The sequence below is a fragment of the Choloepus didactylus genome, chromosome 19 (genome assembly GCF_015220235.1).
Source record: "Choloepus didactylus isolate mChoDid1 chromosome 19, mChoDid1.pri, whole genome shotgun sequence".
Lineage (NCBI taxonomy): Eukaryota > Metazoa > Chordata > Mammalia > Pilosa > Megalonychidae > Choloepus > Choloepus didactylus.
In genome coordinates this window covers 35,923,077-35,950,131 of record NC_051325.1, presented here as the reverse complement: position 1 = coordinate 35,950,131, position 27,055 = coordinate 35,923,077, and the positions used below count along the sequence as shown (strand labels likewise).

General features: G+C 51.6%; 1 protein-coding gene across 5 annotated transcripts in view; it reads left to right on the top strand.

The window, feature by feature from the left end:
* The window catches only part of NOL4L (nucleolar protein 4 like), a 119,710-nt gene that overhangs the window by 63,940 nt on the left and 28,715 nt on the right, over positions 1-27,055 (top strand). For 2 of the 5 annotated variants that reach the window (XM_037811054.1, XM_037811053.1), the window contains exon 5: positions 26,881-27,022. In XM_037811054.1, the coding sequence (XP_037666982.1) occupies positions 26,881-27,022 (142 nt within the window). Of the gene's footprint in view, positions 1-18,749; positions 18,822-19,146; positions 22,471-22,597; positions 22,825-26,880; positions 27,023-27,055 lie in introns of those variants that run through there. The other 3 variants (XM_037811055.1, XM_037811056.1, XM_037811057.1) reach the window with 3 other exon arrangements.

The window sequence follows — 27,055 nt, the reverse complement described above, 5'->3', positions numbered from 1 at the left end:
ACAGGAAAAGAGAGCACCCTGGGTGGGTGCTGTTTCCAGCAGATAGGTTATTAATCGCGCATGTCTTCGGGATCCTGCACTTCACACACCTCTGCAGGGCTGCGTTATTATCCTCGTTTTACAGATTGCACAGCTGGGGCTCAAAAAGATTCAGCACTTGCTCAAGACCACACAGCTCCTAACAAGCATTTCACCCCCAAACCTGTGCACCTACACCACACCCTGTTCCTGCATCCACACCTAGGTAAGGATGTACTCGGAAATGGCTGTGCCGCCTTGAGCGAAAGCAGTACGTGTGTGTGTGGAACCCATGGGGTTTGGAGAGATTCTGGTGGAGGGTTCTTCTCAAGGAAGGCAAGTCAAGTTGAGGGCTTTGGGTGGCCAGGGAACTGGGCTGCCTTCAATGTAAGATACTTAAGGAAGCCTCAGAAGAGAAATGTGGCTGAGGGTGGGGAGAGGGTGGAGTCTCTGCCTTTGTGTGTGCTGAATTCTCTGCAGGGATAGAAATATGACTTGATAGCCACGCTATGGACAGCTTTACCCTGATCTTTCCTGAGAGCACAGTCTTTGGACCAAGAAATTGTTATAGAAAGCAGATATGGGAGGAGAAAGACACAACATCTGTGCTCCTGTCCCAACATGCTTTTATCCTACAGAGGTGGAGGCTGAGACCCAGAGGGCCAGTGACTTCCCCAAGGTCATCCCCCTGCTCAACTCCTTTTCACTCCCCACAGCCTCCATCCCTGTGATCCGTCCCAAGCAGGAAGGCTGTGGACACCTCCCTTGCCTCCCCGTCTCCAGCCCTCCAGAGCAGCATTAATGTCTTAACGGTTGTTGTGCAGTGTGTGAAGTGGTGCGTTCAAGTTTATGCCATGATGGAGGCTCTGACTTGCCTCCATTAACCTCTGCCTGCCTCTCTGCTGTTCTTTCCTGGCCTGAGTTTTCCTTAGGTCATGGAGGGCGGGGAAAGAGGGGCCAACCCTTCCTGGGAGGGCACACATGTGGGTAGCCCCTTTCTAGGGCCCTGGGGCCTCAATGTTCTAAGCTGTGATTCCAACCCACCCACTCACTTCACTGTTAGGCCAAAGACCCTGGAGTCAGGCTGATAGTACCAGCGCCACCACCTAGGAGCTGTGTGACTTTGGGCAAGTCACTTCACCTCTCTGTGCTTCTTTTTCCTCATCAGTTGCTTGAGAGTAGTAATAACACCCCTACCTCATAGAGTTATCCTGAGAAGTAAAAGGCATAAAGCAGGGCAAGGGCTTAGCACAGCACGGGGCCCATTCAAGGCACTGAAGAAATCTCAATTACCACTACTGCTATTGGCAGTAATATTCGTATGCAGCTTTTGTTGAATAGATGTACTGAATGACCTTGCACAAGAGACAGTATAGTTGTTCTCAAGCATCAATTCCTAGTAGAGGGGATAAGACAGCAGCCACAGAGCCAGAACCCAGGAAAGAAAACAAGAGAAATACGGAGGAGTCGGAAACCTACCAGGCAGTCCAAGGGGGCTGGTGACCCATTGCGGCAGGCAGGATGGGGGGTGGGGTGGGGCTGCATGAGGAGGTGGTCTTTAAACCAGCCTGGAACAGTGGTCAGAACTTTTGGTTTGTTGGCCTTAAAAATAGCAGACACTTGCTTATTTTTAAATGGGGTTTGGGCAAACAAAAGAAAGCCTGGGTGAGGGGAGGCCTTCAGAAATAACAGCTCAAGCAGGACCCAGGGTTGGGGGAGGCCAGAGCCAGTTTGGGGAATGGTGAGGAGGCTCCGGGAGACCAGCTGGAGGTGGGGGAAGAGGATACACAGAGTGAGGGCCTTCCTGGATGAACGGACGTGAGGCCAGCACGGGGGAGCTAGGCAAGGATTTGAGCAGGAAGTGAGCACAATCTGACTGTGGAACTTTCTCCCAAAGTGGAGAAGGAAACAAGCCCACCCTGAAAAACTCTCTCCACATTCACTTTTTTTAATTGTGGTAAATATATTTAACATAAAATTTGCCATTTTAACCATTTTTAAGTTAATAATTTAGTGGCATTAATTACACTCACCATGCTGTGCAACCATCACCCCCATCCATTAGCAAAACTTTTTCATCACCCAAAACAGAAACTCTGTACCCATTAAGCAATAACTCCCCATTCCTCTGACCCCTCATAACCTCTAGTCTACTTTCTTTCTCCGTGAATTTGCCTATTCTAGATATTTCATTTAAGTGGGATTATACAATATTTACCCTTTTGCATCTGCTAATTTCACTTAGCATAATGTTTTCAGAGTTCATACACGTTGTAGCATGTGTTAGAACTTCATTCCTCTTTTACAATAGGATAATATTCCCTTGTATGTATGCACCACATTTTGTTTCTCCATTCATCTGTGGATGGGCACTTGGGTTGTTTCCACTTCTTGGCTGACTTCATTCCTTCTCTAATCATCATCTTTTGGACCAGATTGTGGGAGTAGGGAGGGTTCTCTTCCTTCTTGCTCTGAGCCCTATCCCATTTTTGTTGCTTTCTTCTCTTATGAACCTTCCCAATCTCCCTCCTGCTCAGAAGTACTCCAAGAAAATGGGCAGACCCAAAAGAGAAGCAGATAATGTGCTAAAGTGAGAGCTTGTTACTCACTCATAGGGTTCTTACCCCATGGAGAACCCATGAGTGCTGACTTTGACACCCTGGTTTAAGAGTTTGATGACACTGCTGATTTCCATCCTCCCTCGCCAGGCTACCTTGCAGCTGTATAAACTCTGGGAAGAAACAGCAAAATGGAAACTTTGCCACATCTCCTGCTATGGTTCTATGTGTGTGACCTTTGATGGTCTCTTAGAGAAGCAGAGATTCTAATGTGTTTCTTTAAAGTTAAAGAGTCATTGCCAAGGAATAGAAATAGAAATAGAATTTAGAACTTCTAAACCCCTAGAGAAAATAAAAGAAACAAAGAAAACTCCAGCAAGAGTAAGAGTGAATACATGGGGAGTAAAAAGAAACAACTCAAAAGAGATGAAATAAATAGAAAACATAATGTAAGCTAACAGGCTAAAACCAAACATCAATAAATCACAATAAATGTAAATGGGTTAAAGTCAACTATAAAGAGACAAAATGGCTCAGACGGGTTTTTAAAAATGGCAAAATCCAACCATTCGGAATTTACAGAAGACTTTTTTTTTTTTAAATGACACAAAAAGGAAATTGAAACAAACGGAAGAGGGGACAGTGCTATTACTGTCAAACAAATTAATGTCAAGGCAGGAAAAAAAGCACTAAGTAGGGCAAAGTGGGATCTTTTATATGGGCCAAAGGTGTGGTTTCCCAGTGAGACTTCAGAGTCTCTTGACCTTGGAGCTGTGCCCTTGGGGGAGGTTGGGTCTAAAGAGCACCTTAGGTCTCACCAAGAGAGGCAGCACCTTTCTTTCTGGACTGGTGGGAAGAGCAGGTTTGTAGCCCGTAGCACATCTTCCATATCATCAGCAGCCTCTTTTTCACCGCTTGCAAGTTTTGCTACTGTCTTGCAGTAGCCACTTCTATAGGTCAATCTCTTCAAATTTTGAACTTCTCTGTCTGCTCTCTGGAAATGTGCATGGAGCAATACACGGCCTAACCCTCTCAAATTTGTGAGAATGTGTAGTCTGCTACCTCGGCTCTACCTGGGCTCACTGACTAGGGTATGCTGGGACCAATTTCTCAGTCTTCAACCTCTCGTTCGTCTTCCCGATTGCCTTCCTGTGATTCCTCGAGGAATCCAGGGAGACCCCTGGCCTTGCTGGTCTGCTTCTGGCTTCCTTCTCTCACTCCATTTCTGCCTCCTCTCAGACCCCCTCAGCCAGCCTCTTGGATCAGTTTGTCTTTTACTTGTTTTATAGCTGAGCATAAGAGACCAGCTTGCCTCCTTGAGAGCACAAGAAATGCCCGTAATGCCACCGGTCACATCTGAAAATCTATAACCCAAACCTTTTCCTGTCTCAGTAAATCCCTGGCACTGCAGAAAGTTTGTGCTGTGGCAAGAAAAACAAAGAGCAACAGAGAAACTGACCTTGACCAAGGCTGCTGCTTGGATTTCTCCTGGCTAAGAATGATCCTTGGAACATTTCTGCTGTGAGAGGATGTGTAGTTGGGGCAGCAGCTGTCAGCTCCTGCCCAATGCCTGTGAACCCTCCTCCATACCCACAGGGCAGCTCACCCTCAGAAAGTGCTTCTCAGGGGCCCTTTATCTTTTTTGCTGTTTTTTTTTGTTTTTTTTTTTTTTAATTTGTATTCACTTTTTATCAATAGAATACATTTTTTTTTAAAGTCATATAGAAAAACAGCAGACCCTGCCCCAGCCTCCCCCACTTCAATTTCCACTCCCCAGAGATAGCCTCTTTTCTTTATCTTTTAGCTATCTCTTCTGGCATTTACCTTGTATTTCTAAAGAACATATTTCTAAATAACATTTCTTATTTCTTAGTAATAAATAGTAAAAAAAAAATAATAGTCATTGATTTTTCATAAAAAATGTCTTGCTATAGAAGATAAGTATTTACACTCTTATACTCTCTCATAAACACAATTTATTATTTTGTTTCCTCCATCTCTCAACATGTCTACATCTCCCTATTTATATAAATCACTATTCATTATTTATATTATTATTAGTGTGTATATATTACTTATAGATGGGCCAATTGGCATAGTATGATTACATTTGCTTCTTTTGATTCCCTGGAGTTAGTCATTGCCTCTTTTTTCCCATCCTTTACCCTTTATCTTTTGATCTTACTTCTGGTATGTGTGTTTTGCCATTTTAATTATTTTATGTACTCAAATTTATCCATTGTTTCTTTAGTGGCTTCTGCATTTTGAGTCTTCAAAAGGCTATTTCCACTCCACTCCCATCTTTTCTTTTAGTACTTTCATATTTTCATTTTTTACAGACTTTAATTTTCCCAACAGCTTTAGATTTACAGAAAAATTAGGAAGACAGTTCAGAGATCCTCTTAAACCCTGCACCTAGTCTCCCCTATTGTTGACATCTCCTTCCATTAGAATCACACATTTGTTACAATAAATGCACCAGTATCAAGATATTATTATTTACTAAAGTCTATATTTTATTTAGATATTCCCAGTCTCTGCCTAATGCGCATTTCCTTTTCCAGGATCCCATCCAGGTCACCATGTTACGTTTAGTGTCAGGTCTCCGTAGGCCCCTCTTGGCTGTGACTTCCTCAGGTGTTCCTTGTGTTTGATGACCTTGACAGTTTTAAGGAGTACTGGTCAGGGATTTTATAGGAAGCCCCACTATTGGAATTTGCCTGATGTTTTCCTCGTGATAAAATTGGTTATGGGTTGTTGGGAGGAAGACCACAAACCCAGAGTGCCCTTTCATTCCAGTCTCTCAGGTGTCTGTAGGCTCAGCATGTTTTGTGATCTGCTGTTGGCCTTGGCCACACCTGGCCAGTTCTCTCCATTGTAGTTTCTTTTTCCCCCTTTCTGTACGGTACACTTTGGAAGGAAGTCACCAAGCACAGCCCACATCTAAGGAGTGGGGAATTATGTTCCCTCTCCTTGAGGGCAGAGTATCTACATAAATAACTTGGAATTCTTCTGGGTGGGAGATTTGTCCTTCCTCCCCCATTTAATTTGGCCACTCATTTATTTATATCAGAATGGACTCATGGATATTTATTTTATATACTTTAGGTTATAATTCCATATTACTTTATTTTGTTGCTCAAATTGTTCCAGCTTTGACCTTTGGGAGCTCTTTCAGTTAGCCCTTGTGTTCCTCTGACATAGCCCCGTTTTTGTGTGGTGCTGTTGGGTTTTTTTTGTTAAATGCAATTTTATTGAGATATATTCACACACCATACAGTCCATCCGAATGTGGGGTGTTGTGTCGTTGCTGTTGGGCACCTCCTTACTTGCTGGCCCTACAAGAAGCTCTAGGCTCATCTCTATTTCCTGCCCCTGGAATCAGCCACTTCTCCAAGGAGCCCTGATTCCTTTTATTGGAGAGTGGTATTAAAAACCAAGAGCTGGGCTCTAGGTCTGCTCATTGCCACTGGGGTGGACTTCCTTTTAGGCCCCCTCAGTTGACAGCAAAAAAATACATATTTCCGTTTTTTAAATTTAATCTTTGATCCACTAAGAGCTTATCCTGGTATATGGTCTGAGATATGGATCCGATTTAACCCTTTTGTCTCAACATCATTTATTAAATTATATTTTCCCATTGTTTGGAGATGCCACCTTTATAATTTACTGAATTTCCACATAAAACAGAATCTACTTCTATTCAGTCTGTTGGTCTCTTTGACCTTTCATGTACCAGCACCACACTGTTATATAAAACTTTATAATATGTTTTAATATCTAGTTAGAATGGTTCCTCTCAGGTTTGGCCTTCTTTTTAAAGTTTTTCTATAAATAAAACATGTTATATACATACAATGGATGTTTTACAGACCTAAAAAGGAATGAAATTCTGATACATGCTGCAATGTTGATAAACCCCAAAAACATTATGCTAAGTAAAAGAAACCAGACACTAAAGGATAAATATTATATGATTCCATTTATATGGACTACCTAGAATAGGCAAATTCATAGAGACAGGAAATAGATTATAGGTTACCAGGGGAAGGGGGGAATAGGGAGTTATTACTTAATAAGTACAGAGTTTCTGTTTGGGGTGATGAAAAAGTTTTGGAACTAGAGTGGGGATGGTTGCACAATGTTATTAATGTAATTAATACCAATGAATTGTATGCTAAAAATGATTAAAATGGCAAATTTTATGTTATGTGTATTTTACCACACACAAAAATAATTTTCCTGGCTTGAAAAAAAAGTTACTTAGCAAACAAATTGTTTCTTTAATGCCTAAAAATCTTTGCATCCCCTCCTTGGTGGGAGACAGTACTGCAGAGGCACTGTTGATCTGACCGCAGAGGCTTCCGGCTGACCCTTTTCTGGCAGGCCTTTCTGGTCACCAGACAAGCAGGGTGGGGCTGCGACCCGCCAAGAATGTGATGACCCCGGGGTTGGAATTTGGGGCTGTAACATTGACAGCCCCACTTTTCTCATCCTCTTTACCACTGTGTCAAGCAAAATGGGGCGTTTCTGAATTTGAGTTTTCTTGGAAACATTCTCTTTTTTTTTTTTTTTTTTTTTTGAGAGGGCAAAAGAGAGGAATGCAAAGCTAATTGTCAAACATGTTTATTATGGGTCATTATTTCAGTGATCAATGCATGTTTAGAGCACCTTGGGTGATTTCTAGAATCTTGCTGCGGTTTCCAGATGCTCAACAGCAGCCTGGATTCAGAGCGGTCTGCTTCCCTGAAGCTGTGCGGGAAAAGGGTGGGACCAGGCAGCCCTCTGTCTCGGGAGCAGTATCCTGATGGAGCTATAGTGGACCCCTGAAACTGAATGGCTCATTGTCCCCAGCAGCTCCTAAAGGCTGCACCCTGTTCCCGGCTACAGATGTCCATCCTCGTAAACGCGAGGGTGCCGAGGTGGCCTTTCAGCTTCGCTATCCCGGGGGAAAATGCCTACCGTGCCCGTATGGGACTGGTGCGGGTGCCGCGGGCCCGGCCGGCCTGGGGACGCTTTGTCTGCATCGGGGAAACGCTGGCAGCGAGGGCAGGCGCGGGGCCTCCAGAAACGAGGGGGGCGGCAGCTCTGTCTCCTCGGAGGCCTGCAAAGCACCCTGGGTAACTGCGCTCCCGCGCGCTCTAAGCACCGAGACATCCTGCAGGAAAGGAGGCGCCTTTCCCGGGCTGGGCCAGGAAGGAGCAGCGCGCAACGTCCAGATGGTCCCTGAACCGACGGCGACCCCGTGACCCCCGACTCTGGGCCCGGCCTGAGACCCAGAGGGGACTTGTTGTCTCGTGGCTGAGTCCTGGGTTCTGTTTTGTTTTGTTTTGTTTTTTTAACAGCTGGACTCCTAACTCCAGTTTTTGGCGCGTCTCCTTCATCCAGAGCGGGTGGGGTCTTTGGGTCAGGGCGCTGTGTCCGACCCTCACTGTTGGTTTCATTTTGGTGAGGGCGAGGCCCGGGTGGCCCCGTCAGCCTCCCGGGAATGCGCGGGTGTACCGGGAGCTCTGGCTCCGACCCGGGCTGCTGACCCACCCGGCGGGGCCTGTCAGATGGGACCCACTCCCGGCTCTGATACGGGAGGTCCCCGCAGCCCACAGGTTTCGTGAGGGGCAGGCCCGGGCCCGACCCCAAACAGGTCCGGTCACCCCAGCAGGCGGGAGCCAGGAGGCCCTCCTGGGCCGGTGGGCGGGTCGCGGCTTTGTAACCAGACCTGGCGGAGGCGGGAGGGTTCGGCGCTTGGGCAGCTGACGTCTGGAGATCAATTAGAGATAATGGCTTTGGGTGGACACGAAGAAGCAAGGCCAAGCTTTTTCCCGGTTGTGATTGTGTTTACCTCATTAACAGGCTTTTTTTTTTTTGGAAGGTGGGAGGGCACGGTGTTGCCTGTGGAGGCTTTGTTTTGCCCAGGGCTTTTTGTCCCGCGCACCCCCACCTCGGAACTCCCACCCCCCGGGCCCCGCCCCCGCCCCCTCCCCAACACCCGCAGCTCCTCCTCCCCCACTCAGCTCCAGGGGTCCGCGGCTTCTGCTCACCAGCCACAACATCTCACCAGCCACAACATCTCGCCCTCCCCAAGACCCTCCTCATTCATTCACTCAAAAGCCATGTGTTAGGTTCCTACTAAGTGCTGGACTCTTTGGAACATTGAGGTATAGCAGTGAGTAAGACAGACAAGGTGCCCACCCTCCAGGAGCTCACAGGCTGGTGGAGGAGATGATAATGAAGTCAGGAAAAAATATGTAAGAGCCCGAAGTTTGGGGGCAGAGAATTAACATAGGGTAAGATGGCAGACTGTGTCTCTGGGCAAGAAGCCCTCCCTGAAGAGGTGGCCTCTGAGCTGAAGCATGAAGGATGAGGAGTGGGCAGCCCTGTGGAGATGAAAGAGGAAGGGTTTTTCAGGTGGAGCAGACAGCAGGTGCAAAGGCCCTTGGTTGAAGCAGCAAGGGGGCTAGGATGGGGGAAATGAGAGGGAGACTGGTGGGGATAAACTTGAGCAGTCTGCAGAGCACAGCTCTTGCAGGGCCTGCCAGCTGAGTAGGGAATTTGTCGTGTGCAATGTGAAGCCTTGTGGTGACGACTCCTCTGCCCAAAGAGAGCAGGGTTTTAACTGGGGGTGATGGCAAGTGTCGATGAGCACTGTAGAGAGAGTCCAGCAACCTAGGTTCTAAGTGTAGCCCTTCCCCTGACCAGCTGTCTAACTTTCACTTCTCCATGCTGCAACTTCCCTCTTACTGGAACAGCAGGTTTGGGCCAGACTTCAGTGGTTTTCCCATTTTGCTTTTGACAGAGGCCCTCCTTTCTTCAAGAGACATTTCTGGGAAGGAAGGGTCAAGGGTCAGCAGCAGACAGCGTGTCACTGGCAAATCTGGGGAGGGGACCAAGAACTCTGCCTGCCTGCCCCTTCTGTACCCAAGGATACCCCTCCATCCTTCTTCAGCACCCCAGTAACAGGGTCTGGGTAGCCTGTGCTTTGGGCTGGGGTGCTGAAGATGGACAGGGAGAGGGACTCAGCCCAGCGTTACCACAAGCAGCCTGGCCTTGGGCTGGCCGCACCTCTTCTCTCCGGCAATTTCCTCCTTGAGAGAAATGACTGAAAGAGCCCATACCTGGTCAACCCCCCACCGTCATTTTAAGTCTGAATGAGATGTTTGGAATGGCTCAGAGTGCCTCTGGAAAAAAAACAGGATAGAGACAGAGGTACTGGGACACTGTTGTGGCTCAGGAATTGCCTCGGCAACACCCATGCAGCAGCCTGGAACCTTCTCCCTCCTGCAGAGTCTGTGGGCAAGGGAAAGAGATGCCTGTCGGCTCCCAAGCACCACGGTATGCACACCATGTGCCTGGACACAGACCCCCACCCCCACCCCCACCCCCGGCCTCTGGAAGGAGTCGGCCCCCTAGAGAAAAAGCCCCAGAGGAGTGGGGTTCCTTTTTGTCTGGTCCATCCACAAACGGGAGCCTTGTGAATCAGTCAGGAATGCTTCTGACAAGTACAAAAAATCTCAGCTGATTGTATCGCATAACATAAGGGTTATTTTACTCCTGAAACAGGAGTGGAGGAGACACAGTTGGTGCTAATGTCTGCAGTGTTGGGGTTGGTGTGTCTGTGATGTTGCTGACAGTTTCCTTATGGTGGCAAGTTAGTTGCTATTGCTCCAGCCATCTTGTCTTCATTCAAGGTGAGAAGAAGATGGGAAGGAGTGGTGCTAGCTTAGCAAAAGCTTTCCCAGAAACTTGCCAACAGACTTTTGTTGTCATCTCACTGGCCAGAACACAGTCACATGGCCTCCCCACCCTCAAGGGAAAAGCTGGGAAAGAATTTCATTTTTCCACCCTTGTTGGTTGAGAAAGACAGGGGAGAAATAAGTTTGGGTATTGGGAGACTAGTCTGCTGTATCTGGCACTGCCTGAGTGCATCACCTGAGCTTGGTGAGGCCTTTGCGTGCTAAGATGCCAAAGGCTTGGGCCACAGAAAAGAACAGTAAGGAAAAGACAGTGAGGAAAAGTGCAGAAGAAGGAGTAGAAAGGAGGGGCTAACATTTGTTGCAGGCCTACTGTGCGCCACTCACTGAAATGGGAGCCTCCACGTGACCCCTCCATCTCCTCCACTTACCTACCAGGGAGCCAGCTAGTTTCACCCCATGGGACCCGCCAGGCCCAGCCTCCATCAGGGGTTGCATTGGAGCAGCCCTGGCCTTCCCCAGTTCCCGGCCGAAGGGAAGGCATTGGCTGCCCCGTGGGCCAGACTCACTCTGGTGGATCCTCCTTTCTGCAGGAAAGTACCCCAGGGCAAACCCCAGCACCAGTTTCCTCACTCCTGGGTGACTAAGACCCCCTACCTTCCTCCCAAAGCCTCTACTCTTCATGTGCAAAATGGTGGTTAATATCAACCTTGTTATGTGGCTGATTAAATAAGATAACATATACATGCCTCCCAGCAGTGGTCTGGTGGAGAGCGGGTTGTGGTAATTGATTACACTGAGCTACAGTCTGCTTGGCTGCATTAACTGGTCTTGACTTTTTTCCTTTTTAAAACTTTTGTTGAAGTATAACACACACAGAAAAGAGTACAAAGTATTAAGTGGACAACTCAGAAAATTTTCACAAACTGAATTCACCTCCTGTGACCAGCACCCAGATCAAGACACCAAACATTGCCAGCACCCTAAGACCCCTGCTTACCTCCTTCCAGTCACTCCTAATAGCATAGATTGGTCTTGCCTGTTCTAGAACTTTATATAGATGGAATCACACAATGTGTGTTCTTTCATGTCTGGCTTCTCTTGTTCACAAACTTAAGTCTGGGAGAGCCATCTGTGCTGCGGGTGTATCTAGAGCCTGTTCCTTTTTATTGTGGAGTGGTGCTGCGTCCTCTGGCTGGACCACAATGTGTCCGTTCTCCACTGTTGGACATTTGGGTAATTTGCAGTTTGGGGCCGTCATGACCAGTCCTAGAATGTGTCCTTTAGGGAACATTTGTACTCATTTTTGTTGTGTGTGCCCCTGGGTGTGTCGTTGCTGGGTTGTTGCCACCTTGGCCCTTTGGCTGAGCCTCTCAAAAGGAGCTGGGAGACAAGGAAGGGGGAAGAGGCAGGTGCATGCTCTGGCAGGAGTTAGGTGGTGTGCTTGATTCAGGGCTCCGTCACAGAGCTCAGGACTGCAGTGTGCAGGATGTGCTGATGAGTCCCTACCACATGTAGCCTCTGAGAGCTTGGGACAGGAAGTGCCACAGGCACATTAAGTGGCAGGAGACTGACAGAGACCTGCCAGTGGACAGTAGTGTCTGTTAAGAGCCAGCTGAATGGTCCGTGAGATTGGAGTAGAGGGCTGCAGGGGTCTAGATTTGGCTGGAGTGGAGGGTGTCTTTGTTGACGGCACAAGGCTCCTTTCCACTAGTGAATGCCCATGCCTCCATCAGTGCCCAACTTAAATGTCACCTCCTCAGTGCAGCCCTCCTGGATCTGCTACTTACTTCTCACACTTTGGGCACTTTCTTCTAAGCAGGTCCCACAACTGTCAAATAGTTGTCCAAGTGGTCATATGTTTGATCTCTCACTCCCCTGCCGACCTGTAGGCTAATGTGAAAAATAAATGGCTAAGCCAAACTACTAACAACCTGCAGATTAAATATTTTTAATCCAGGCATACAGCAACCCCCCTTGGTGCTTCTATACGTGCTCTTTCTTCTGCCAAGTGCCCTTCCCCCTTGCCACTCTCACCTCCCGTACCGCGAGTAGATGCCACCTTGTCCAGGACTCCCCACCCTCCCCCAGCCTCTCAGGCGGAAATGTCCCTCCTTCCTCCATGATGGTGTTGCAGCTGGAGCTTCGCCCTGTGGGGCTCAGGTTAAATGCCCTTATTATGGGGGGGCAGGGACAGTTCTTGAGGGGTAGAGGAAGACGTGGGTACTAGCCATAAAAACAGATTTTTAAAGGTACACTATTGGGACAGGAATAGCCAGATCAAAAGAACAGAATAGAAAATTCCAAAAATAATGGGAAAGTAATATATTTTAAAGATGTCATTTCTAATCAGTGGATAATGATGAGTTATTTAAAAGATACTATTGTGACAACTTGGATATCCATTTGGAAAAAAAATAAGTTAGATCCTCACCTCACAACTTATACAGAGATAAATAATAGATAGAAAAAAGATTTAAATGTAATGAAGCTATAAATGTTCTAGATGAAAATATGGGATGAGTTGTTCTTATAATCTTAGAGTAGAAAAAAATACATATATATATAGAGAGAGAGACTGGAAACACTAAAGGTTAAAAGAAAAATAATGAATTGGATGATAGAAAAATGTAAAATTTCCACATGGCAAAAAATGAATCCCATCCTAAATAAAATAAAAAGATAAGAAAAAGATATTTGCAAAATATATGACAAAAGATTAATTTCCTTAAATTACAAAGCTCCTACCAAAAACAAACAAACAAACAAACAAACAAAATGTCCAACAACCCAAATAGAAAAATGAGCAAAGGATAAAAAAAAATACAATAAACACATGATACGCAGAAATAATATGGTCACATTTCCAAACAGAAAGGGACAAAGGGAAATAACAGACACCAATTTTCACCTCTCGGATTGGCAAAGATAAAAGAGATTGCTAATAGTAAGCTGGGACACGTGTGTAGTGAAATGAGAACTGCGAGATATTGCTGGTGACAGAGAAAACTGGTACATCTGTGGAGAGGGATATGACAGTCTGTGAAGATTTAGAATCAGGATGATGATGGTGATGACAAAAGCCACCATTTACCAAGTACTCCCCCTCGGGAAAAGATCACACTGTCTTTTATGACCTCACTCTGGAAGTTACAAATCCTCATTTCCACTGTATCTCATTGGTTACACAAGTGTCCTATTGGTGTACAGTATCCTGTTGGTTTACAGTATCCTATTGTTTGCACAGCCCCATTCCTTGTAACAAGGGACTGACTAGCCTAGAGGGGGATTGCCAGTAAGCATCTGGGGCCATTTGGGAGCTGGCTACCACCCTTTCTAATCTCAAAGGGGAAAATTTGGTATCAAATACTATGTTAAACACATTATTTGCTTTAGAGATGACTAAACTGCAGCTTAGAGAGGCTGAGGTATCATGCCCAAGGTCACTTCACTACTGTCAGAGCCAGCAGATCTGATTAGGCTATACTCTTTCTATTGGACCTCCTCACTGTTGGCCCCACTGCCATCCTTGCCCCCTTACAATCTCATCTTCCCCGATCTAAAAGCGTAATTCATATCACATCCTCTCCCTCTTAAGATACAATCTACACACCTCGCCATGGTGTACAAGATTCTGCATGCCCTGTTACACACACACACACACACACACACACACATACACACACACACAGTGCTCTGGCCACACTGGTTGCCTTTCTGTTCCTCAAACATGCCAAGCCCGTTCCCTCCGGGCCTTTGCACCAGCTGTTCCCTCTGCCTGTCAACTTCCCCCGTCTGGGTTTAGGGCACTGGTTGGCTTCCTCCTGGGAGGGGTCTTTCCTGTCCACCCAGCCCAGAGCCCACTCTGCCTCCCCCCACCTCCCTTCCACCTCCTTCTTCTTCCCCACCCCCTGTCTTCCCCTAGCACCTGTCTCCCCCAGCCCCTTTCTCCATCTCATTCCTTGTCTCCAGGATCCAATCAAGTTCACTCATTGCATTCAGTTATGTCTCTTTAGAACAATCAAATTGGTGGCAGTGAATTTTTGAAGGGTCTGGGACAGTTGTGTTGTGGAATGTCTCTTATTCTGGATTTCTTGTCTGGTGGTTTCCTCATGATCAGATTCAGGTTAAGCATTTGGGGGAGAACATGCCCTGGGGAAGAACGCGACACAGGTAGGCTGTGTCCTCTTACGGCCTCTTTCCGGAGGTGAGCGATATGGTGTCAGGAGGCCCCACTTTGGGGGCTGCTGAATTTGACTGCATGGTCGGGGTGGTGGGGGATGTCTGCCAGATCTTTCCATTGTACAGGTACACTTCCCCCTTTGTCATGAGTAAGTAATTTGTGGGGATAAATGGGCTTTCAAATGCATGGAGATGCTTGAACGGCTCGGCATTGGTCAGGCTCAGCTCCTGTTTTTCCTAATAATAAATAGCAAGCTCCTGGGTCTTACTGCTGAGGCTCCACTGGCGGGGCAGGCTTACTTCACATAGGAAGCTGTCTGGAGGGGTTTGCTGCCCCACAGAGCACGTCTTGCCCATCGTCTGTTTACAAAAGCACCCACAGTTTCCAGAGCCTGGAAGCCGTATTAAGGCAGTATTGTCCTCTTTAGCAGATAGAAGGGACAGCTCTCTCTGCGTGGCCTCTCACCAGACTGGGGCAGGAAGAGGGAGACGTCAGTGGGAGAATTGGTCGTCAAGAAACTAGGTCACCCGATTCCTTGTTGGGGCCTGTGCTGTGGCCACTTTAAGGACTGAGGGAGTTGTTCAGACACACAAGGACGCTGAAAGCAGCCTATACAAGGTTACTCGAGGAGTGGCAGCTCCTGCAGGGATAAGGATCTGGGAGCTCTCTGCGGGTGTCAGCGTCAGTGTCCATGAGCACTCGCCTAACTCACGGTGCTGCTGGCAGCCTGGTTTCTCCAGGGCTCCTGAATGCTGCCTTCTGTGGAGCGAGTGGGGCTGGGTCTGTTTTATCTCCGTGATGGTAAATGAGTTCACATTTCATGCCTCAAAAAAAATCATTGCTTTGCCCTTCTGGGCAGTACTAGCTCTCTTTTATTAGCCAGAGAGGAGGTGGGTTATCTGCGTTCAGTTCCACCTTTGAACTTAAGTTGGATTTGGCCTTGTATTTCAAGCCCAGATGTCCAACACCCCTGCAAAATAATGACTCAGGCCAGGAGAAGTCAAAGGTCTCTAGAAATGTGGTGGGAAGAGATGGGAAATCTGGGGCCTGAATGATCTCATTTGCAGTGTGAGAAAGGGCTGTTCCCATGTCGTCAATGTCTACATTTCCCTAGATGAACTGAAAAGTGGTAGCCACTAATTCATTCTAAAAATCATGACTAGGCACCAACTGTGTGCCATGTTCAAGTAATGAAGCTGCGGAACTATCCTGCATCACAGAGGATGAGAAGGGAAAACCTAACAGAGAAAACTGGGGAGAGTGAATTGGTTTGAAACACATTTGGTTTCAGGAATAAAAGGTACTAATAAGTAACATGTTTATACCCTTTTTTAAAAAGAAAGTGTACAACCCACGGAATGGGAGGAAATATTTGGAAACCATATCTGATAAGGGTTTAATATCTAGAATATATAAAGAACTCCTACAACTTAACCAAAAGTCAAATAATGCAATTAAAAATGGATAAAGGGCTTGACTAGACATTACTCCAAAGAAGAGATAAAAATGGCCAATAAGCACATAAAAAGATGTTCAGTGCCATTAGTCATTAGGGAAATGCAAATCAAAACCACAGTGAGATACCACTTCACAGCTATGAAAAATATGGCTATGAAAATATTTTAAAAATATATTTTATATAAGAAATAACAAGTGTTGCTGAGGATGTGGAGAAATTGGAACCCTCATACATTTCTGGTGGGAATGTAAAATAGTGCAGTCACTGTGGAAAACACTTTGGTGTTCCTGAAAAAGTTAAACATAGTACTATTTACCTATCACCATATGACCCAGTAATTCCACTCCCAGGTATATAGTAAAAAAAAAAATTAAAACAGGGACTCAGACAGATACTTGTCCATGAGTGTTCATAGCTGCACTGTTCACAATGGATAAATAACACAATGGAATATTATTCAGCTATAAAAAGGAATGAAATTCCCATACATGCTACAACATGGATGAACCGAGAAGACATGATGCTTAGTAAAGAAGCCAGGCACAAAGGAACAAATATGATTTCATGTATATGAAGTAACTAGAATAAGCAAATTCATAGAGACAGAAAGATTAGAGGTTCCGGGGGGCTGGGGAATAGGAAAACGGGGAGTTATTACTAAATGAGTAGAGTGTCTGTTTGGGTGATGAAAAAGTTTTGGAAATAGACAATAGTGATGGTTGCACAACATTGTGAATATAATTAATGCCACTGGATTAGACAACTTTAAAAATGGTTAAAATGGCAAATTTTTTGTTATACATATTCTACCACAATAATTTATAGTTTTATATCGACAGTAAAATCTTCAGCATGTGCACGGAAGGAAGTCTGTCCTTAATTTGATGTGTTGTCATCCTTTCATTTTTCTAAAGGCTGAATACTGAGCTCCGAACCTATGGTGTTGTACTTCCAACTCCCACCTGTAGAGGGAGCCTTGCTTACCTTGGTTGTTACAATGCAAAGCTTTCAGGGGAAGAAAGAAAAAGGATTTTACAGAAAAAAAGTTGGAGGGTTAAAGGCAGTCTGTTTCAAAACTGCAAACAATCGCGGTGACTGTCTCGTTTTCTCCTCTCTGCTGGTTGCCCTGCGAATGAGTTGTCGCATAGAGAAATCAGTAGAATTGCCCTTCCTCTTCTGACGCGACCAGAGGAACCAGGAGGTGGAATCGCTTTTTGTTGTTGGTTTGTTTTTTTTGGACATCTCCCCACAGAATTCCATGAGGGTGCCTCTCCATCCCTGTTATAGCACAAGCTTTTTCTGAGGCTGATTTGTTGTGACAGAGGGTGTGGATTGAGAGGGCAGATACCTGCGCCCCTTTCCCTCGGACCCGTCTTCCCTGTCCCACTGTAATTCTGCAGTTTGGGGACGAGTATGTCACGTTTCAGGCCGAGTCTGAGGTGGCTCCGCGATCCAGGGCCCCCCACCCGCGACGCCCCATCCCTTCCTCACCCGCACCCCAGGCGGCCGAGATCTGTTTGCCCCGAGCCCTGGTCTCGGATCCGCGTTGTCTTCTCCCGCCTCGGATGCTGCGTCTCCGCCGACAGCGCGCTCTCAAATCTAGGACGGAGCATCATTCCAGATATCATCCCATTACTTTACAACTGAAGCTTGCGCGCCCCTAGGAGCCGGCACCGCGGGGTCTGGAGGAGCACAACAAACGGGGTGGGGCTGCCGGGAGCCGGCAGGCGCTCTGGATCGCCGAAACATTTGGGTCGAACAGGTGAGCGCAGCCTGGACTCTAAGGTGCCCGCCGTGGGGAGGGAGAGCAGGGGAGGGTGTAAACTAAGTGGTGGGAAAGAGACAAAGGAAGAGTGAGGAGGCGAGACGGTGCGGAATGGAGGAAGGGTGAGGGGAGGGGCAGCGGATGGGCAGTGCGCCGAGGAGCCCGAGCTTGAACTTGATCAAGAAAAGGGGGGCCCTGAGGTGGGGGCGGGGGGTGCGGCAGAGAGCCGGCCACGTGCCTGGCTTCCCCAGCTCAGGATCTTGCTCTGACCACCCGGGGCCGGACCCCTGCCCAGGCAGCCCCGCCCAGCGAGGACCCGCGGCCCCGGGAAACCTGGAGACGCGCGGAGGAAGAGGGCTGCCCGAAGGCCCCGGGGCGGGGAGAGGTCCTGACGGTGCCTGAGTCACTTTCTTTGGGCCAAGTCTTCCTCTCTGGGCCTGAGCGCGGAGGGCTCGCCGTGTGCCCCGCCCCCACCGCTCGGACCCAAACATCGCGGCCTTCGGGAGCAAGAGGCGGGCACTGACCCCACCGCCTCCTTTCCCGGGCACAGCCCCCAGCACTGCTCGTCTTGGAAGCGCTTTCCCCTTAAGAGCGCTCTTCCCCCGAGCGCTCGGCGGCGCGTCCTGCCTGCCCTCACCCCCCACCCCCACCCCCACCCCCTACCTGGCTCGGCGCCCCCTCCCTCTTTCTCTTCACCACCCCCCCTCCTTTCTCCTCTCCCTGGGTGCCTCCTTTTCCTCTCTCCCCCTCCCCCGTGCCCACTCCTCCCTCCTGCCCGCCCCTCCACCTCGTCCTTCTGCTCCTCCTACTCCCCCTGCGTGCGCTCTCCCGGCGCTCCCCTCCCCCCGGCCCCCGCCCCGTGCCCGGTCCCGCCCCCCTCCCCCGCCTCCCCGTGCCCGGTGCCCCCCTCCTCCTTCCTCCCTCCCGGCTGCGGCGCCGCCGCCGCTGCCGCCGCCGCTCGCCTGGGCCCTCCCCTTGGCCACCCCCGCCCCCGGGCCGGGCAGTGACGCGCCGCGGCGGTGCCAGCCCCTCTCCCCGGGCGGCCGCGGCGGCAGCAGCAGCAGCAGCTGGAGCTGTGGGGCTGTCACCGCCGCCCGCCCGGCTCACTCGCCGAGCCCGACCGCTTGTCTCCGCCTCGCCGCCCGCTCAGGTACGGAGTCCGGCCCGGATCCCCGCGATCGGGCCGTTTCCGGGCCCCCGGCCGCCGCCCCCCTCCTCCCGCCGCCGCCGGCCGTTGAGATGCGGTTAGTGGGGCGGGGGGTTGAGGGGGTTCCGGAGAGGGGGACGCGGGGGGGAGTTTCCTGCGCCGGGGCTGAGGAGAGGGGCGCGGGGGAGTGGCTGCGCCCTCGGAGGAGTGGGCTGGGGCGCCGGGCGGGGGGCGGGTGAGTGTGTCCGAGTGTGAGTGAGTGGGGGGAGGGGGCGCAGGCTGCACTCCGGGGGACCGCGGGGTGCCAAAGGGGTGTGCCTGGCTCTAAGTGCCTGGCGCTGCTGGGCGCACCCCACTCCCGGGCCGTGCGCGCCGCCGGTCGTGGGGGGCGGTGATTGTGTGCGCCGCGCCGCGGTATTGTGCGGCGGCCACACTGTTTGCAGCGGGCTCGGCTCCGCGTCCCGGGGAAGGAAGCATTCGCAGGCGGCGGGGCGGGAGCTGGGCTCGGAGTTGCAGCCGCCGCCGCCGCCGCCGCCGCCGCGGGGAGAAGGGAAGTGGACTGTGTTTGGGGATGTGAGGACGGGAAGCGTTGAGTGGCAGGGAGGGGTTCTGCCGTGGCGCGGGGAGTTGGGACGCGGTTTGCAGAGTTGAGCCCACTTCTGCAGGCCCCTGTCCCTCCCCGGAAGGGACCGGGTGCCCTGCTCAGGTGGACCGTCCAAGCAGAAGCCGCGGGCGTTGGCGACCCCTGGCGAAGGGGCACACCTCAATGAAGAGGACACATGGGGCGGGGGGCAGCTGGGCGGAGTGAGGGCGCGCGCCGGGGTTAAGTTGGATTTACACCTCAGCCCGCTGCTGTCCGTCCTCCACCACGTCTTCAAGGGCCGGCCACTTTAGGCGTGGGGGTGGGGTGGAGAGTGCAAGCCGCATTTTTATTCCAGCTGTTTGGATTCAGGAGTGACCCCCCCTCCCTACTCTCCTCTAGAGCTGAGCTGCGCTTGCCCGAGTCCCGTCGTCCTCACCGGGGCCGCGCTTCCTGGGGGAAGTTCTCATTAAGCCTCGCTAATTAGCATTATTCCTGGAGAAAGGTTAAGGTTAGACCGTCCTTTTCCTTATCGGGAGGCCCGCCCCCTCCTCCCCACTCCCCTCTCTCTCCCTCCCTCCTCCCGGAGAGCACAAAAGCACAAAAAGAAAGTGTGAAGAGGCGCAGATCAATGGAGAAGCCACAAACCCATTAATTCAAATGGAACCTTCCCCCCCCTCTAAAACATTGATTTTTCTTTCTGTCTGCTCTGAGGGGAGGTTAATAACCTCCTGATTTCACCTGAAATGGTGTTTGTACGCTGTGATTTTCTCCTGTTTCTGAGGAGGATGGTGGCTTGAAATAGCCTCTCCCCCGAGGTAAAGCCCTACTTATCCCAGAATCAGCTAGAAACCCTGGCCAGTCTGCCAGCCCAGCTGGGGGGTGGAGAGGGGTGTTTCATGGCTCTCGATTCCCACAACTCTGGACATGTGAGGACTGTGGGGAGCATCGTCTCCATGATGTGAACAGGCCCCTGTCCTGACCCTGAAAAATACATTTCTGAGTTGTGGGTTCATTAGTCAGGGGGAAAGGCCTGTTTCTGGCCCCAGCCCCAATGGTCGTTCAGCCCCCAGGTAGAAAATTACCCCCTTCGCTGGAAAGTCATTAGGACCTAAATGGGCCCTTGAATGATGTGAAGCCCCTGTCTAATCCCGGCCAGGCTGGGCTTGCTTTACAGGGCAGGGTTTTAGAATAGCACCTCCTCCTACACCCACTGCCCCCATGGCTGGGTGACCTGAGGCTGCTCAGCATGCCAGAACCTTCCTCCCAGAAGACGGACATGGGGGAACTTCTCCTGTGGCCATGTGGAGCTGGAACGCCCCTGAGTTGCTCAAGAACTTTTTTGTCTTGTCTGGGTCCTTTTCTTGGAAGGAAAGTCTTGCTCACAGTGGTTCCCCTCCAGCCCTCCCTTTGGCTGGAAGAGGCTTTTCTGCCTGGGCTCCTTGTAAAGAGACTCTCCGTTCACGGCAGAGAGTGGGGGTATAGTGAGGCCCTCGTGCTGAGGAGTGCTGGGAAAACAGCCAGTTGCCTTTGCTTAGGAAACAAAAGCCCGTTTTACACTCGCTACACTAGTGGGAAGGTGTTGAAAATGCTCACTCCCAGCATCCAGGCGTCCATTACGGCAGGGACAACAGAGCATCCCCATGGATATGTGCATGCATTTCTGTCTGGCAGACACTCGGTGTGTGAGACAATGTGCGTGTGTTTGCGTGTGAGAGAGAGAATACCTAAAATGTGGTCGGCGATTGGCCGTGTCTCAGCCCTCCCCACTTCACGTTTCCCAGAAGAGCTTGTGCCTGTGTGACTAGTAAGCAGAGGAGGCATATTAGCAGGAAGGAGTGGAATTGTGCAGGGCGTGTCCCAGAAGGCTGGCCTCCTCCCCGGTGGTCAGGTGGGCTTGGGGTAGAGCATGAAGCAGCAGCCTTGGCCACATTTATGGCTCAGACCCACCCAAAGATTTCATCTGGGCAGTCCCTGCACAACAGGGATCTGAACCCATGTTGCTTGAGAACCTGTGGGTTTTTTGTCTTCCATTAATAAGCCATCTGATGAACCGAAGTGGTTAAGTTGGGGTCAAATGCGGTTCAGTACCTCCCTGGCATGCTCCGAGGGCTGTGTGTGAAATGCTCGCTGACATGGAGACAGAGAAGAATCGCCTCGTGTTGAAGAATTTCCAGGGCCTGGAAGGGGCAGCAGGTGCACCAGAAGGAGGCACCCGCCCGCGAGCTGAGAACCTGCTTCACTTTCGACATCTTGGTGCTGCCCTCTCTGGGCTGAGGTGGTGCTGGGGCAACTGCCTGAGCCTGGTGTTCCTGCCAGCAGCAGCTGCAGCCTCCCCTAAAACAGACCCGGGGGCTGACCAGAAAGGGGTCTGCTTCCTGCCTGGCCCAGAGACTCCCCCCCTTACACCCCCACCCCCACCCTCCTCTGAAACACACACCCAGGGCTCCTGATCAGGGCTTATGGCTCACAATTGCACTAAACTCTCCACAAATCCTCCTCCTCCTCTTTCCCGAAGCAAACGGTACAGATAGAATTACAGCTCTCAGAAAGGGCCTGGAAAATATTGTGAGGCACACCCCAGGATCCCGCCCATCCTGGAGGATGCAAATGGCTGGACTTCAGAGACACCAGGAACCCAGTTCCAGAGAAATTGACCCCAGTTGTAAACTAATCAGGTTATTGATAGCACCTGCCTGTGGTTACCAGCCATGGAGACAGGCGCGTTTCGACCATTTCCCCCGCGCTCTCCGGTTTTCTCCTCCTGGGCTGGGCAGTGGTTGGTGTCTGCAGAGAGGAAGGGCCTCGGGACTTGGGTGGAGAGAAACTGAACCTGCCAGTGAATTTTGGACTGAAGATAAGAGCAGGGAGGGTTTGGTCAGCTCCTCTCGGAGCTCTGCCCAGAGTCAGGTTCCTAGATTGGGGTGTGTCCCGGGAGCTGGCTGTGGGCTCCCCGCCTGCCCTCCTGCCTCTTGAGCTTTCTTTTCAGGAGGGCAGCCGGCCCTGTCACCCTGCGACCTCCTGTGGCACAGGCCCTTTGGTGTCAAATGTACGATGGACTTTTATCACCAGGTGGGCAAGGCCTCAGGCTTCAGGGTGCTGAGGGCAGAGGCGAGAGGGGTCCGGATGCAGGTGGCCGGCCAGTCTTCTGGGGTCCGGGCCGCCTAGACTTTATTTTCTAATGATAGTTTCATTGAAGTTTGTTTACAGAAAGGCAGAAATGAATGGATCAAATTCCCTCGAGATTCCTGAAGGGAAAAGTGAGGCGTGCCAGCCTGGGACCCGCAGACCTGTCCAAGCCGCTTCGTGCAGGCCCCTCAGGCTGCGGGTGTGTTGTCCCCTCTGCACAGTCTTCGATGGGTTCTGAACTGTGTGTGCTGACGACTGCCTCTGTGGTTAGCCGGGATCCCCAGCAGTCGGCTCAGGGTGAGGGAGGGTGACTGCTATTACCCTAGCCCCTCTGCAGCTGGGGTTGGTGGTGGGGGGCTCGGCTCCCAGGAATAGCCGGGGGCTGTACTCTGGCAGGTGGGTTGCAAAGGGGTCTTGGGAAGGTTTCTTTCCCAAGTCAACCTGTGAAAGCGTGGGTGTTGAAGATGTCTATGTTTGATTGAAATGTACTAGTTTCTTTGAAATGTTAGGTTTGATAGACTTGATTTGTTCACTTTTAAAAAATCACTATAGCAGCCATGGTGTAAAAAATCTTGGATAGAATCATGTTTCACACAACTGGGGTTCAGTTAGATAATTAGAAGGGGGTCCCACAGCCCCTCTCTCTGCAGTTACAAGTGGGCCGGAATTTTTAGCTGGTCCCTTTCCCGAGGGAAGGGCCTGCCTTGGTCATCTCCATCCCTAGCACATGCAAATAGTAGATCTGAATAAATGTGTCAGACCATTGAAGAGCCAGCAAGCGAGTGCCATGAGGGTGTGTGTTAAACACAGCTTTATCACCCGCGAGCTCCCTCTGGCCCGTCCCGAGGCGCTGTGCTGTTGAGGGATCCGGTTCTTTTGTCTGAAGGGTGTGTGGTGTGGTGGCACTGTGGTGAGGGCTCTGGGCACAGATGGCCTGGGTCCAGAGCCCAGCTCCGCCTCAGGCCGGGTGCCTTGGACAGCTGGCGCAGGTCTCTGAGGGGCAGGGACCACATCTGGAGAGAGGCCTGGCATGGGGACATCGCCTAAAACCCTTGCTGGGAAGCTCCGAGTGTGTGGCGGCTGGGGTCAGGTAGTCGTGACATCAGCGTGAAATAGCCCCCCTCTCCCCATCTGCACCAGCACGGTGGGCAGAGGGGGTGTCATCTGGAGCCACAGAAGCCCTGGGCGGGGCGTGGGTGGCCCACAGCTGTAGGAGGGGGCTTTGCAAGGCAGCATGCCACCACGGGCCTGCCTGCCCGCCACCAGCCGGGGTCCAGGGTTTCACATGGCCTCTGTTCAAGAAGTGTGCGCAATGGGACCAGAGCCCTTAATTGTTAAATTAATGCGGCGTCATCATTAAACCCTAGCATCATGCCGGCCAATCCAGTTGACTCAGCAAGTCTCCCTGGCCTCATGGGGGATTCCCAGAACCTACAGCCTGGACACCACTCTTGGAAGGACCTCAGGGGTTCTGAGGGAAAGACAGGGCATAGACCCACAACACATCGACATGCTCCGGCTAAGGGACGGGTGCCTGACGCATGGAACAGGCAGACGGATTGTTTAAGAAGGGGAAACATGGAGAATGAGCCGGGGCTGAAGGAGAGGGCGGGGATCACGTTTGGGATCTGGACCGTGGAGCGTGGCAGCAGCGTGGCCGTCCAGTGAGAGTGACGGTGGGAGCAAGGGCTCGCAGGCAGGCAGGAGGGCGGGTTTGGGCCCCCTGGGGCTGCACAGATCCGGCTCTGCCACTTGTAATGCACGAGCTTGGGCACGTGCCTTAACCTAATGGTTTCCTCACCTGTGGAATGGGGCTGATAATTATACCTACCTCATGGGCCAGGGAAATGAGATGTTCCAGGTGGAGCTTATGGTGCCTGAAAAACTCTGGCTTCTCTCGTTGTTAGTTTAAACTCGCTGAGTGAGGCCAGAGTGTGTGAGCCCTCAGTGCTGCACCCAGCAGTTCTGACTTTTTCCTGCTCCTCGGGGAGCCGCTGGGAGCTTCGCAGTACACCCCCTGTGCAAGCCTTTCTCTGAGCCAGAGGTGGTAGGTACAGCCCAGCTCAGGGCATATGCACCCGGGAGGGGCCACCCCTGGGGGGCTCCGACCTCTCCCTCCACTGTACCCAGCTCACCCACCCCACCCCCAGTGGCTTTCTTGCTGCTCCTTGAACCCACCAGCAAGTGCTCGACTTGGGTTGCCCATGCCTAGCCCACACCCTAGGAAGACACCACCCAGAGCCCTCCCCGGCTTCCCACAGGCCTGTGCTCAGGGTCCCCTGGCCAGCAAGGCCCTCCTCTCCCATCCCTGGCAAAAGCACGTCACTTTCCCCCTTACTCTGCTTTGCTTTGACACCCTCACTGCCACCAGACATTATGGGATTTTCTGCTGCTTGTCCATCCCCCTCACTGGCCGGTGAGCACCATGAAGGCCAGGCCTTTGTCTTGTCCACAGCCACATTGCCCGGCACCTAGAAAGGTGCTTGGTACACAGTAGGCGTTCAGTAATTCCTTTTTGAATGATTTGGTCCTTCCAAATGTTAATTCAGTGTCAGGTCTTTTAAATTTCGAGTGTTCCGACAATACCCCAGAGCCAGGAAAAGGCCTTCCTCCTTCAGCCATGGTTTCCCGTCACGCCCTGGGCAGCCAAGTGGGCCCAGGGGCTCAAGCGAGAATGACCCATCACTGTTTCCCAGCACCTGGGTGGGCAGGACCAGCCGGGAGGAGTGGAGAGCTGCTGACCCCGTGCCTGCAAGGACCCCCCCACCCCGCCAGCCCCTTCTCTCCCTGGTTCTATTGAGTTAGTGTAGAGGGGAGTCTTGTCCTGTGTACCCTTTCTGCAGAGAGAACCTTTAGAACGTGTGTGTGTCCTTCAGGGTGTGAGAACACAGTCTGTGTGGGTGTGAGTGAGCGTGTTTTCACCGAAGGCGGGCAGTGGGTGGATGGATGTGCTGTGTTTGCAGAGCAGGGTGGCCTGTGGGAGGAAGACGGAGTGTATGTGCAGGTACCTGTGTGCAGAGGACGTGGGCTTGGTCCCCCAGGGTGCTGCGTGTGCTGCGCGGGGACCCCTGAGCTGGGCAGGCCTGCGTGGTGGCCCAGCCCGTGTCCTCTGGATTCAGCCACAGAGGGTGCTGCACAGAAGCTGCAAATTCCGGGAAATTCCCTGCCAGCCCGGCGTGGTGGGGGAGGGGGTAGAGGACAGCCCCGCTGCGTCCGGAGCACTGAGGGTGCAGCTGTGCCTGCCGGGGGGTGGGGGGGCAGCAGCAAAGAAAGTTCAAACCACCCCTGTTTGCTCACTGTAAAGGAGATGTCTGCACGGGGGCCCTGGAGGCTCGGCTTGGGGGGTGGGGGTCCGAACTGGGGCCTCACAGAGGCGATTGGATCTTCTGGTGGTGAGGGGGGGAGGGTGGCGAGGCCAGAGCTGGGGAGGTGGGAGCTGCTGGGGTCATCTTTCTTACATTTTACAGCCAGCTCCCAAACACAGTTGCTTGCTGCTCCTGAAAGCGGCTGGGAGGAGGTGGGGTCCCTTCCTGCCCAAGGGCTAGATCCAAGGGGCCCCGCCCCGGGGGTTCCCAGTTGACTGGCCAAGGGCTGGCTGAAGCCAGAGAGGGGGAAGGAGGCAGGCGTGGTCCTCTCCAGCAGGCCGTCCGGCTGTTTGGAAGGCCTTGGCGGCCCCCCAGGCCCTTGAGCTGAACCCCTCTTGCGGTCTGATCCAACCCTTGCCTGCCCCCAGCCCCCCTTCCTTCTCTACACTTCTGGGCTGGCCTTTTCAGTTCTGGAAGCTGCCCAAGAGCATATCTTTTGAAGCTCAGCAAACGTTAGGAAGGAGGAAGACAGAAATGTCCTCTGGGCTGGGGGAGTGGGAGAAAGGAATTCCATGCATGCTCCGTGGGAGTCAGGGCGTCAGGCCCAGTGGGGGCAGTCAGCTTGACCTTGTCGGTGCCCAGGCTGCCCCCCTGCCCACCCTGGCCCGCTGGCCCCTTGTATGTGAGCCCCCTCCCCCGGGCTGTGGGCAGGGGGCGGGAAGCAGGAGGCCCTTGCTTCTAGCACATACTTCAACCTTGGCTCACGAGGGTAAGAGCCAGGTCCTACCATCCACCCCTCCAGGATGCAAGGCTTCGTAATTGTCTTCAATTACAGGCAGCGCTGGCCGGCCGGCCTCAGCCCTGGTTTCCGACAGGAACCAGAGCCCCAGCTGCTTCCACAGGGGGCAGAGGAAGTGCCACCCAGCCCCCGCTGCCAGGTTTCGGGTGCTTCCAAATGCTCGCAGGCCCTGGGGTTCACCCATGGGCTGCCCTGGGCCTGGTGCGAGCCCATCCCCGTTGAACGCCTGCCTTCTCTGTCCCTGCTCAGGATGAGACTTCGGTGAGCAGTGAGGATTTTGATATGAACGACGCCACATGGATGTCAGCTGACCCGCACCTGGCCTCCAGCCTGAGCCCCAGCCAGGACGAGAGGATGCGGAGCCCCCAGAACCTCCACAGCCAAGAGGACGGTGAGTGCCCCTGGGCGGCCACAGCGGAAGGGG